This window comes from Penaeus monodon, chromosome 16 (assembly GCF_015228065.2).
Source record: "Penaeus monodon isolate SGIC_2016 chromosome 16, NSTDA_Pmon_1, whole genome shotgun sequence".
NCBI classification, from domain to species: domain Eukaryota; kingdom Metazoa; phylum Arthropoda; class Malacostraca; order Decapoda; family Penaeidae; genus Penaeus; species Penaeus monodon.
Genome location: NC_051401.1, coordinates 16017649 through 16030148, shown reverse-complemented (window position 1 = coordinate 16030148; position 12500 = coordinate 16017649). Strand labels below are relative to the sequence as shown.

Below are 12500 nucleotides of genomic sequence, written 5' to 3'. Positions count from 1 at the left end.
ATCCTCAACAGTAATTTCGTGATCTGGAATCATATTTTCCTGTCATAAAATGTGTTTATTCATTAACACCACTAAACATTTAAACCGATATGGAACCGTTTTTAACTACCGCCACGAAATGGGTTGTTCACATCGCACTGCCAATTAAGAAATCAGGCAAAGCTATGGTGCGCTGTCAACCTTTTAAACCAAGTGTTTGTTTAGGTCAAGTGTGAGCAGTATGAACATTGCCCAAAACCTGTGAATTCAGTTGGACTTGACCTGTTGCGAGCTTTCTAGGACAAGGTTGAATACCCAGGGAGGACAGTCCTTACAGTGAGTACACGACGAGATATTTCAGACAGATAATTTTGTGTGTAAACAGCTTCTACTTCAGGATCTTTTTTCTTGTTTGTTTGTCTGTTTATTGTGTTATTATAGTTTTGGTATTCATTTACGGGGCAGTGTGAGAGGAGAAGCGGGGCAGAGAAAATAATAGGAGAAACGGATGGGAAGGAGAGGTGATACAGTAGAAGGAAGAAGGAGACGGAAGAGGAGGGAAGGGAGATAGAGGGGAGATAAAGAGGGAATGTAGACATGAGAGAGAGACAGGAAAGACAGACAGAGCGAGGGGACAACAAGCGGAAAGGAGAGAGAGAGAAAGACATGAGAAAATGCGAGAAAGGAGCCAGAGAAGGGAGGCAATATAAATTGGACAACGCAAAATAAAAGCAAACAACGAGAAACAATATAAGGAGAGATGGAAATGTTAGAGAGATAAAGTCGTGGGAGGGAGAGAAAGGGAGATTATAAATACGAGATGGAGAAAGGTCAATAAGGAAAGAGCGAGGGGAGTGGAGAGCGAAGTGTAGCGATGGAGAGGGAGAGAGAGAGAGGGTGAGAGAGAGGGTGTGATAGAAGTAACGGGAAATAAGTAGATGTAGAGAGAAAGAAATGGAAATATGTCGATGAATGCAGACGAATGAAAAAGAAAACGAAAAAAAGGTATAGATTAGAAAGGGGAGGAGTGTGAGAGGAAGAAAAGGAATATAGAAATAGCCGGAGTAAGGATGCTATATATAAATCTTCACCTGCATTTCATTTTACGTCTGAATTTTGTCATCTTCGCGAAAGCTGTGCAAGCATCGCTCTTAATCGGATATGAGTGATTGCAGCGTTGCAGAAAGACGGGGGGGGGATGAGAGAGGAGGAAAGACGGGAGGGGGGGGAAGGGGAAGGGGTGAGGGAGAGGAAAAGTGAGAAGAATGAGGGTAGGAGAAATAAAGATGGAGGGAAAGAGAAAGGGGAAGAGAGTGAGAGGAAGAAAATAGATATAGAGATAGCGGGAGAGAGAGAGAGATAGAAGGAAAGGGGAGTGAGAGAAAGAAAGGAAAATATAGAGGGGTAAGGATGGGAAAAGGAGAGGTAGAGGGAGAAAGAAGGGGGGGATGAGAGAAAAACAGAAACGGGAAAGGGATGGTTGGGGAGGGGGAGAGATATAGAGAAAGGCAAGGAAGAGAAAAAAAAGGAAGAAGGTTCGGAAGTGATATAAAAGGCAAGGGAAAGGAGAAAGTGAAGAAGAGAAAGGAAAAGAGGGGAAACAAAGGAGAAGTGAGACAGGAGGAAAGGAAAAGAGGGAAAGAGAGAGAGACGGGGAGAGAATGAGGCAGCCAGAGAGCGAGAGAGCTACCCCCATCCCCCCCCTCTTTCCCTCCCCCCATCCCCCCTCTTTCCCTTCCCCCGATCCCCCCCTCTTTCCCTCCCCCCCTCTTGCTCTCCGTCTCGGCGCGAGCACCTGCGCCCTCCCTGCCTATACTGTCATCGGTTATCGTAACTCGGAAGTGAGCTTTAATGAATACAAAATCACTCAAAAATATATATCTGGCCAAATAGCCTAGTCAGCAGATGGCGAGGCCATTATACAAGTATTTGCGACCGGGAAAGGTCCCAAAAATGTTTGCAACGCCAGAAAGTTGGTTCGGCGCCGGTTGGATCCGCCTCAAACCGGTTCAGCGAGGGGAGAGGAGGGAGGGAGGGAAGGAGGAAGGGGTACACGGAAGACCCCTCGTCCTTTCTCTTCCCCCTTCCCCTCCCTCCCTCCCTCCCTCTCTCCTTCCCTCCCTCTCTTCCTCCCCTCCTCCCTCCTTCCGGCACGTCCTCTCTTCGTACTGTTTATCAAGCAGTCGTAGTTTTTTTTCTTCTATTTTTTTTCTTCTTGCTTGCTCTTGATGCAGTGGTATTTGGTGCTTGACGCTGTATATTGTCGCTTGAAATGTAGGTGAGAAAGAACAGGCAAGCCTCCTGTTTCGTGCGTCTTTGCTTGTGATTCCTGCGTAAAAACTCATTATTATTATTATTATTATTATTATTATTATTATTATTATTATTATTATTATTATTATTATTATTATTATTATTATTATTATTATTATTATATATGCTCGTAACTACGACAATAATTACCTAGGTATTGTTATTTCTGCCTCTACCTCATACTATTACTACTTATACTACAACTATTACTACTTATACTACAACTATCACTACTTATACTACTACTATTACTACTTATACTACTACTATTACTACTTATACTACAACTATTACTACTTATACTACTACTATTACTACTTATACTACTACTATTACTACTTCTACTACTACTATTACTACTTCTACTACTACTATTACTACTTATACTACTACTATTACTACTTCTACTACTACTATTACTACTTCTACTACTACTATTACTACTACTACTACTACTATTACTACTACTACTACTACTACTACTACTTATACTATTACTACTAATACTTATACTACTACTAATGCTTACAATTATACTTATACTACTGCTACTACTTATCCTACTGCTACTTGTACTACTACTACCTCCACTACTTGTACTACTACTACTGCCACTACCTGTACTACTACTACTACGACTATTACTCCAGCATTAGTCATACGAGTGGCGCAAATTCCCGCAAGTCGGAGAGCACGACGCCAGAGGAGGCTGCCATAAGCGGGGTGGACTGCCGTGGCTTCTAAAATTAAAACCATTTTGCTGAAGGTCTCAATATACGCTGTCCCTTTCTCCCCTTTTCCATTAGCTTTTATCAGGGAGGGATATTGATCACAGAATGTTTCATTTCATAGCTATCATCTTCGTTGTTGTTAATTTAGAGGTTTGTATGATCGATACTCTGGGTCTGGAAAGCCATATCGGGGTGAAGTCTCTGTGTGGGTAAATACGTGAGTTTGTCGCCTATAGTAACTGACCTCATTTCTGGGTAATTGCTTTTCTCTCTCTCTCTGTGTCTGTTCTGTCTGTCCTCTGTCTGTCTGTCTGTCTGTCCTCTGTCTGTCCTCTGTCTGTCCTCTGTCTGTCCTCTGTCTGTCCTCTGTCTGTCTGTCTGTCTGTCTGTCTGTCTGTCTGTCTGTCCGTCTGTCCTGTCCGTCTGTCTGTGGTCTCTGTCTGTCCGTCTGTCTGTCCGTCTGTCTGTCCGTCTGTCTGTCCGTCTGTCTGTCCGTCTGTCTGTCCGTCTGTCTGTCCGTCTGTCTGTCCGTCTGTCTGTCCGTCTGTCTGTCGTCTGTCTGTCTGTCCGTCTGTCTGTCTGTCCGTCTGTCCGTCTGTCTGTCTGTCTGTCTGTCTGTCTGTCTGTCTGTCTGTCTGTCCGTCTGTCCGTCTGTCCGTCTGTCCGTCTGTCCGTCTCTGTGACTCGCTCTCCTTTTCCCTTTCGCTTTCGATTTCGCTTTCCCTCACACTCTCGCTCTCTAATACATAGCGTAGTATCGTAGAGCGGAGCTTACGTACTACACTTTTAGATCATTGGAACAAATGACCGTCACTGCTTTGGAATTTTGGCACAACAGGAAAGGCTAAAATAGTTCGTTTCGGTCGAGTATGCAATAGTGATTTTGAAAAGGAGGGTAGTCTGTTTGTGTTATTTATTTTTGTTTTGATTTGGGAGTTTATGGAGGATTTAATCGAAAGTCAAATGAGTCGCAAGTTCGTAATAAAAAATAAGCTTATGGTTAGTTGATACTGATATTTTCAATTTACAAATATTGCATCACCGTCAATGAATATCAGTATTCGCCTTTCAGCGATATTCAACAAAGGGAACGTTAAGGTATACGAACAAACAAACAGGCAAGATTTTTTTAAATTTCACAAACCAGGTTTTGTTCGTCGAGGAGAAGCTTTGGCGTCGCGAGGGAGAGATGTGGGCGCACTTTATCGCATGGTTGGGTGGTTGCGGATAGCTTGTTTTGCCTACGCACGCTGACTCCACCTGTATGGATGTAAACCGAGTCGATTAAGCTCGTGTTTTCAAGACAGGTTTAGGGACTCTTGTGTTGGAAACCATGCCGGTTGCTTTCTTGTTTCGATAATAGGTTTTGATAGGATTTTCGTGAGGATTTTTTTCTAATGGTGTTTTTTTTTCCTCGGCAGACAAGATGACCGGCTCGGACCCCCCGCAGGTGGGCACGAACGGAGACGTCGTGCACGAGACCAAGCCGAGCCAACCCAACGGCGACTCAAAGGAACCCACAACACTCCTGCTGGCTTTAGAAGACCCTGTGCCGGAGGTCGTGCCGGCTGGTGGAGAAGGGGGAGGAGGAGGAGGAACAAGAGGCGGGGAGAAAGGTACGTACTTGGTGAGAGAAAGCCAGACCTTAACGAAGCCTTAGCCCTTGTGCAACACTTCTAGGAAATTTCTTAGCTCGGTGGTCCTTCTCCCTTCCTCAGGCGGGTGCTGGCAGGTGCGCTTCACCCTGGCCATCCTCTCCCTGCTGGGCATCGTCCTCATGTACGCCATGAGGGTGTGCCTCTCCATCGCCATCGTGGGCATGGTGGGCACGGAGCAACACCACCACGGGGAACACAACGGCTCTGAGGCTGTCGCGGCGGACGACACGTGCCCCTCGCCCGAGCAGACGAGCGGGAAGCCCAAGGAAACCATCGTAAGTGTTGTTCCGGGCTGTTCTTTCCTCTCCTTGACACTGTACAGATGATAATAATGATTAGAACACTAGAAATGTGAGCGCCATTACATGATCAACAAATCAGTATTTTTTTCTGAATTATCATCTCTTTCATCCCCATTTCCACTGTGTTTCGTGAAGTTGGCAAGAATCTATGGAAAAAGATGCATACAAGCAGTTTTCAGTATCCCCTTCCAAGATCAGATTGTTATAAACTAATAAACACATGTATATATATGTGTATGTATTTATTTATAACCATCCCTGCATACATACATATATGCATGCATGCATACATTTGCAAAAAAGAAAAAAGAAAAAAACGTATAACGTTGATTCTGTGCATAGTGATGTTACGTAAACGCATAGTAAAGATTCTTTCTCCATTCAAATCCCTTATATTTTCTGAACGTAAAACCAAGATGAGGAAAATGAAGCCCATTCATTTCATTTGCATCTCCATTCACCCACGTAATCATCAAATCATCATTTTATCTACATGCCAACACAGACAGACGAATGAAACTAAACAGGATATGTATATATTAGGAAACACCCACCACACAGAGAATTTCTTGGCTAAAAGAGAAAAAAAATGTTTAGACGTCGTTAGTAAAATAATTTCTTACACTGTCTCTTCCCCCCCCCACCTTGTTCTCCTCCTTCTCTTCCTTCTCTTCCTTCGCTTCCTTCGCTTCCTTCTCTTCCTTCGCTTCCTTTGCTTCCTTCGCTTCCTTCTTCTTCTTCTTCTTCTTCTTCCTCCTCCTCCTCCTCCTCTCCTCCTCCTCCTCCTCTTCCTCCTCCTTCCTCTTCCTCTTCCTATCTCCTATCTTCCTCTCTCTTCCTCTCTCTCTATCTCTCTATCTCTCTCTTTCTCTATCTTTCTATCTCTATCTATCTCTATCTATCTCTATCTATCTCTCTATCTATCTATCTATCTCTATCTCTATCTATCTCTCTATCTCTCTATCTTCTCTATCTCTTCTATCTCTATCTATCCTTAGCTCTCTATCGCTCTCTATCGCTCTCTATCGCTCTCTATCGCTCTCTATCGCTCTCTATCGCTCTCTATCGCTCTCTATCGCTCTCTATCGCTCTCTATCCATCCAACCCCACCGCCGCCCCCCCTTCCCTCCTGCAGGTCGGAGAATTCTCCTGGGACGAGACCACGCAGGGCATCATCCTTGGTTCCTTCTTCTGGGGATACGCCTGCACCAACATCCCCGGCGGGAGGCTGGCGGAATACTTCGGGGGAAAGAGAGTGTTCGGCTTGGGCATCGTGCTCTCGGCGCTCTTCACGGTCCTCACGCCCCTCAGCGCTAGGGCGTCCACGGAGCTCTTCATCGCCGTCAGGATCTTCTGCGGCGCCGTGCAGGTGGGTGGGTGCAGGGTGTGTGTGGTGTGGGTGTGGGGTGGGGGTGTGTGTGGGATGGGTGTTGGGTGAGTGAGTATAGGGCACAGCGTGGTCAATGGCGATCAAAGTGAGACTACGAGAGAGTGTGAGTGTGTGAGAGTGTGAGAGTGTGAGAGTGTGAGTGTGTGAGTGTGTGAGAGTGTGAGAGTGTGAGAGTGTGAGAGTGTGAGAGTGTGAGAGTGTGAGTGTGTGAGTGTGAGAGTGTGTGAGTGTGTGAGAGTGTGAGAGTGTGAGAGTGTGAGAGTGTGAGAGTGTGAGAGTGTGAGAGTGTGAGAGTGTGAGAGTGTGAGAGTGTGAGAGTGTGAGAGTGTGAGAGTGTGAGAGTGATCGTACTCCAACAAATGCGCAATTTGTACATTTTCTCCCCTCACAGGGAGTGGTCTTCCCGGCAGTGAATTCTATGCTGGCAACCTGGATCCCGCCTTTTGAGAGGAGCAGGTTCAGCACAATTGTTTATTCAGGTAAGAGGAAACATAAGATAAGAGAAACAATAATGAGAAATAGGAAGGGGAAGAGGGAGAGGGAGAGGGAGAGGGGAGGGAGAGGGAGAGGGAGAGGGAGAGGGAGAGGGAGAGGGAGAGGGAGAGGGAGAGGGAGAGGGAGAGGGAGAGGGAGAGGGAGAGGGAGAGGGAGAGGGGGAGGGAGAGGGAGAGGGAGAGGGGGGCCGAGACACAGACATAGACACAGTCAGACACACACACACACGCACACGCACATACGCATACACACACACACACACACACACACACACACACACACACACACACACACACACGCACACGCACACGCACACGCACACGCACACGCACACGTACACGCACACGCACACGCACACGCACACGCACACGCACACGCACATACGCATACACTCGCGAGCGAGTGAGCGAGTGAGCTTCATGTATGGTTTTGAGGTATTATAAAGGATGTCATGATACAAGAGGAAGAATATATGGTCGTGCCCTGACACTTGCAGCATACCTTGGCAATGCAGCCAGGGTGTTCAGCGCCGCGGGGCAGACAAAACAGTCTGGAGAGATTATCGCAGAGAACGCCTGTAGTGCCACGCAACTGCAGGCCTCACTGCTCACCGTCTGAACTATTTCACAGTCGCTGTTCATAAGTACGCACTTTTCGTAACATAAAGAGGCTTGTATCGATTAGTCGCTGACCTTCAATATGCACCTTTCGTACCTTGCAAGGCTTTAATCAGTTCAAAATGACGTAAAAACAGCTTTTACTAAAATTTATTAAAACCAGTCTTATAAGCGCTGAAAGGAATCTTAAATCAGATTTCTACGGTAAGATAATTTCCTTTTAGTATTTGTTAGTTTAATCGCTATGGAAAATTTTAATGCATATTTAAACCTTTTACGCACGTAACAAATTGATAATGCCTGCTCAGAACAATCATTCTGGGATATTTACAAAATAAAATATTTGGTATGTCATGTTGAACTTGCAAAAAAAAGGAACTAATGCACTAAGGGGAACGGCGTCAACCCCCCCCCCATATTTTGCAGTTACACGTAAAATCCAGCTACCATTTTTTTTTTTAGTAATTCGTATTTATCAGTCAACGTCAACGCGCATTTTGATTCATTAGCTAATATTACTTACCGTACTCTAGATAATCGTAAGTGGTGCATTAGGACTTGAACTGATATCGCTTAAAAATATTTTAATCCGATTATCTAACGCAAGCACTCACCTCCCCCTCCCCTTCCACCCCACCCCTTGCAGTGCAATTTATTAATAGAAGGCTTATAAACCTTATCGATTAGTGTCCCCAGCTTGTCAAAAAAATACGGGAGCTATCAAAATAAAAAACGCAAGATAACGCGTTCGAGAAAAAAAAAATCCTCGGAGGTACCTAAGCTTAACGGCTTACTGTACCCTTCAGAGTAGATGCCAAAACCACTAATTCGCGTTCAGAGTAGACGGACATGCCCAAGGTGTAAATGGAATGGGGACACTTAGTTCCCAGACTCCCAGATCCGCTGTCGTGACCTAACACCGCATAGCATTCGTCCCTGTGACTTGCCAAGGACAGTGGCACTGCGTGTAAACAAGCTGCCTTGCCATTTTCGTTTGTTTGTGGGGTGGGTGGGGTGTGGGTGTGGGTGTGGGTGTGGGTGGGTGGGTGGGTGGGTGGGTAGGTGCGGGTGTGTATCGGTGAAGTCTATGTATGAGTTCATGTACGTCTGTATGTAGGTGTAATTTTAGTTCTATATTTGTGATATAGGTGTGTAATTGTATTGTTTGTGCGTGGATATATGGATATATGCATACGTATCTAATACTTGCTGAAAAAGGAATGAATGAAACTAACTAACGTTCCGATTAGATAAGGTGTATTTTGAGGTAAATCTAGCTAGCTTTGTGTATAAGAAATAGAAATGTGTGCGAATTTTTCTATAAGATCATTCGAGATTTGATAGCCAAAATGTATATTTCTCCGGTATAAACAGCCATAAGAGGTAAAACAGGGAGATTGACAAGTAGCATTCGGGCCTCCAAGGAATTAGTCTTTCCGTAGGTAGAGAAATACAAATAGATTGGTGAATAGAACGCCAATTGTATGTAAAAATGATACAGGGCATGTTATTTTTTAAAATTTAAACCGCAAACCTACGGGAATTTCACACACAATTTGAACACAAAATGCCACGGTTTTACTACATTCACTTTGTATGAATACTATCACTTGTTGGTACGCTCAAGCACGGCGACCTAAATAGATAGTTAAAGAAGCATGTAGCAAAGGCACAATAAACACAGGTCTTGGAATACGTCTTGCTGGGATTATTATATACTGGAAAGTTCTCATGAGGAAGAATTGTTCAATATAAAAGCTTTTCAGACCACCAGACATGAAGTATAAAGAGCTATTTGATTTTCTCTGATGCACTAGAAGATCGTTTCATATTGCACCCTCAATCTACTATGAAGACGTACTGTAATGATAACACAGTGACAAAGGCGTATCAAGTTTTTCATTGTAAAGTATTTACATCAAGTGTGTTACTAAACCCATATCTTTAGTTTACCACAATTACAATTAAATTACAATAGTCGAAGAATATTGCACTATGACAAATAACAGTATGGCAAACGTGAGTAAAACTCCGTAATCACGATATTACAAATATTACTTTAAGAATGGCTAGCTCTAGATAAAAGCACTCTTGAAGACTAATAGTAGAAATCCCACTCGTAGGCTTTCCTCTGGGCACGGTGCTCTCCCTGCCCATCGGCGGCTGGCTGTGTTCGTCCACCTTCCTCGGCGGGTGGCCCTCCGTCTTCTACCTCTTCGGGGGATTGGGCATCGTGTGGGGCATCTTCTGGTTCATCCTGATCCACGACCGGCCCGAAGCCCACCCCAGAATCTCTGCCTCGGAGCTGGCGCACATCCAGGCCTTCGCAGGACAGACCAAGAGAGCGGAGGTAAGGCTGAGCTTTTGCGGGCTGGGGGTCGGATACGGCTAGGTGTTGTAGCGGTGTTGCTGGGGATTCTGATGATAGCGCTTTATGAGTGGGCTGGTAGTGACAATCATTCATGTTGTGATTGGTAATATGATCATATCCATTATGCTATTAGCTATTTTAATTGTGTATGCATTTGTTTACGTCCGAGTTTCAATGGCCACGAACCATTTTCTAGTCTTTACTCACACGACAACTCTCAACCCACTTTTCTCTCGCAGGGCGTTCCTCTGCCGTGGAAGGACCTTTTGATGTCCCTGCCTTTCTGGGGACTGCTGGCTGGCTCCCTGGGTTATGACTACGGCTTCTACACGCTGCTCACAGAACTTCCAACATATCTGAAGAACATCCAACATTTCGACATGAGCTCGGTAAGTTAGACTTCGGGATATTAGATCTTGGGGTCTGATATAAGTAGTGCAAGATCTTTTTCTTTGCTGATAATTTTGACCTGCGATTAGTTTCTTGCACCTTTTTTTTCTCTGCCTCTGCTGATAACGATGATTTGCAGATTTCTTGCTAAGTATGTGAGTAATTCCACGGCCCACAAAAAGTCCTTCATCCGTTGCCAATGATTTCGAATAGCTTCTTGAGGCCTGGTTTCTATTTTTCTCCTGCAGAATGGTCTGATTTCGGCGTTGCCCTTCCTCGTGATGTGGCTCTGGGGTTACATCTGGGGGCTCCTTATGGACAGACTAACGAAGGCTAAAATCCTGTCCATCATCACCATCAGGAGACTGTCCATGTCTGTTGGTAAGAAATGATGATAATGATGATGTGGGAAAGTTGTAGATCTATTTTTTTTAAGTGTTATTTGTTATGTTTATCTCGTGTAATTTATTCGTTATTTGTTGAACCTTTGTTGGCGCGATAAAGTTGTAGATTTATTGTAATTGAGACTTTAGATATTTTGCTGTGGTTATAGGCTTTATGCATATTATTTGAATTTATTGGTTATTGTAGGCATTTAAAAAAAAGTTCGTTGTATCTTGAGGACAAAAACGAATTCTTTGCAACCTACAGCCCTCTACGGAGCCATGATCAGCCTGGTGATCATGTGCTTCGTGAACTGTGACCCCGTGCTTGCGGTGGTGGTGCTGTGCTTGTCCGTGGGCCTCGGGGGGAGTGCCAACTGCGGCTTCCTCTGCTCGCACCAGGACATCGCTCCTAACTTCGCCGGGACGCTGCTGGGGATCACCAATGCCGTCGGCGCCTTCGCTGGAGTGTTTGCGCCGATGATCACGGGGGCGATCACCGAGGGAAATGTACGTTGGGGGAATTTTTAGGGGGGAAATTACGGAAACGATGATATTGATTGTGCTAGTAAGATAGGCCTTCATAAAGTGAAACATTATTGGAATATATTATAAAATATATGTGCATTACATGTATTATAATAATGCTTACATACATATACATTCAACCATTATTGCAAGCCTTACGTAAGCCATAAAAAAACATAAATTATGAGTAAGTCTTAGGAAACCCCATAATCCTTTAGAGAACTCTTACATCATATAAAAGATCACAAGAAACCCATACAATAAAAGAACAGCCGCAAAAAAAGCCACACAGCACACATCCAAACAGCATACCATAAGCATACGTTGTTTTCCAGCAAACACTGAGTGCGTGGCGGTTCGTGTTCCTCATCACCGTGGGCATCTATCTGGTCACCGGCTCCCTCTACGTCTTCCTGATCTCCGAAAGGCCGCAGTACTGGAATGAGCCCAAGTTTTGTAGAGGCAAGTGTGTGGGAATAGTTGCATGCGAGTCTTTAGCTTTCCTTTCCATTCCTTTAAATGTATGTATAGTATACATATGCATACATACCTGTATTTGACAGGTACATCTAAATGTGTGCTTTAGTGTACACTAGTATTATAACAATCAGATGGTAAATGGTATTGTTACATTAAGAACGGCGATCCAAGATCTGTCTGACTGTCCCCCTCCTTTATCCAGCAGGAAAGGACTGTAGCGAAAACGAAGTCAAAGTCAGCCTCGCCTCGACGGTGACCACGCCGACTTCTCCGACGTCGCCGCTCGACCCGGTTATCTGTTAACTTCGTGCGATAAGGCCTGATCTGAATGATTTTATAAAAAACATCTTTGTAGAGAGAATGTAAGAATTTTTAGAGTTTTATTAAGGGGTTTAAAAGAGAGGGAGAGAGTGGGAATCTCACTGAACAGAAGTGTAAAATCGCCTGTGTCAAATTAGACTGAAGTGATCATAGCATTGACCTGTCCCGGGAATGATAGACAGGGAGAGCTGTCATGTAGAAGGTGGAATAGATAGGCAGCTCCACATGCATTGCGTGATTTGTGAAGCCATTGCTCAATAGGGAAGAAACAGGACAATGATAGCGTATAACGTAATATGCTGAGAGCAAAGTAAGTATACTCTGTTGTGTATTATATATAGTTTGTTGAAATACGATACAGTATGACTTGCTTCAGCCTTTAGTATTTGCATTAGACGCACCACTCGATGAAAGCTTACTAATGCCATACGTAAGGAATCACTGTGGAGTTGTGGAACCCAAGTCTTATCAAAGGGTTCCAGAAAGGTACAGTGAGAAGCCTCTTCATGCCAGGTAGGGACTGGTAGGTTCTTCCGTTCTCA

At 44.4% G+C, this 12500-nt stretch overlaps 1 protein-coding gene across 5 annotated transcripts in view; it reads left to right on the top strand.

Annotated features, from left to right (window-relative positions):
* Positions 1-12494, top strand: part of LOC119582559 (putative inorganic phosphate cotransporter) — a 17099-nt gene extending 4605 nt beyond the window's left edge. Inside the window, exons 1-11 of one of the 5 annotated variants that reach the window (XM_037930913.1) lie at positions 160-315; positions 4445-4639; positions 4742-4956; positions 6119-6352; positions 6765-6852; positions 9609-9835; positions 10096-10245; positions 10495-10627; positions 10898-11139; positions 11493-11619; positions 11843-12494. In XM_037930913.1, coding sequence (XP_037786841.1) covers positions 4450-4639; positions 4742-4956; positions 6119-6352; positions 6765-6852; positions 9609-9835; positions 10096-10245; positions 10495-10627; positions 10898-11139; positions 11493-11619; positions 11843-11940 — 1704 coding nt within the window. In that variant the 5' untranslated portion in view covers positions 160-315; positions 4445-4449 and the 3' untranslated portion in view covers positions 11941-12494. Of the gene's footprint in view, positions 1-159; positions 316-4444; positions 4640-4715; positions 4957-6118; positions 6353-6764; positions 6853-9608; positions 9836-10095; positions 10246-10494; positions 10628-10897; positions 11140-11492; positions 11620-11839 lie in introns of those variants that run through there. The other 4 variants (XM_037930911.1, XM_037930912.1, XM_037930910.1 and 1 more) reach the window with 4 other exon arrangements.
* Positions 12495-12500: the final 6 nt, after the last annotated feature.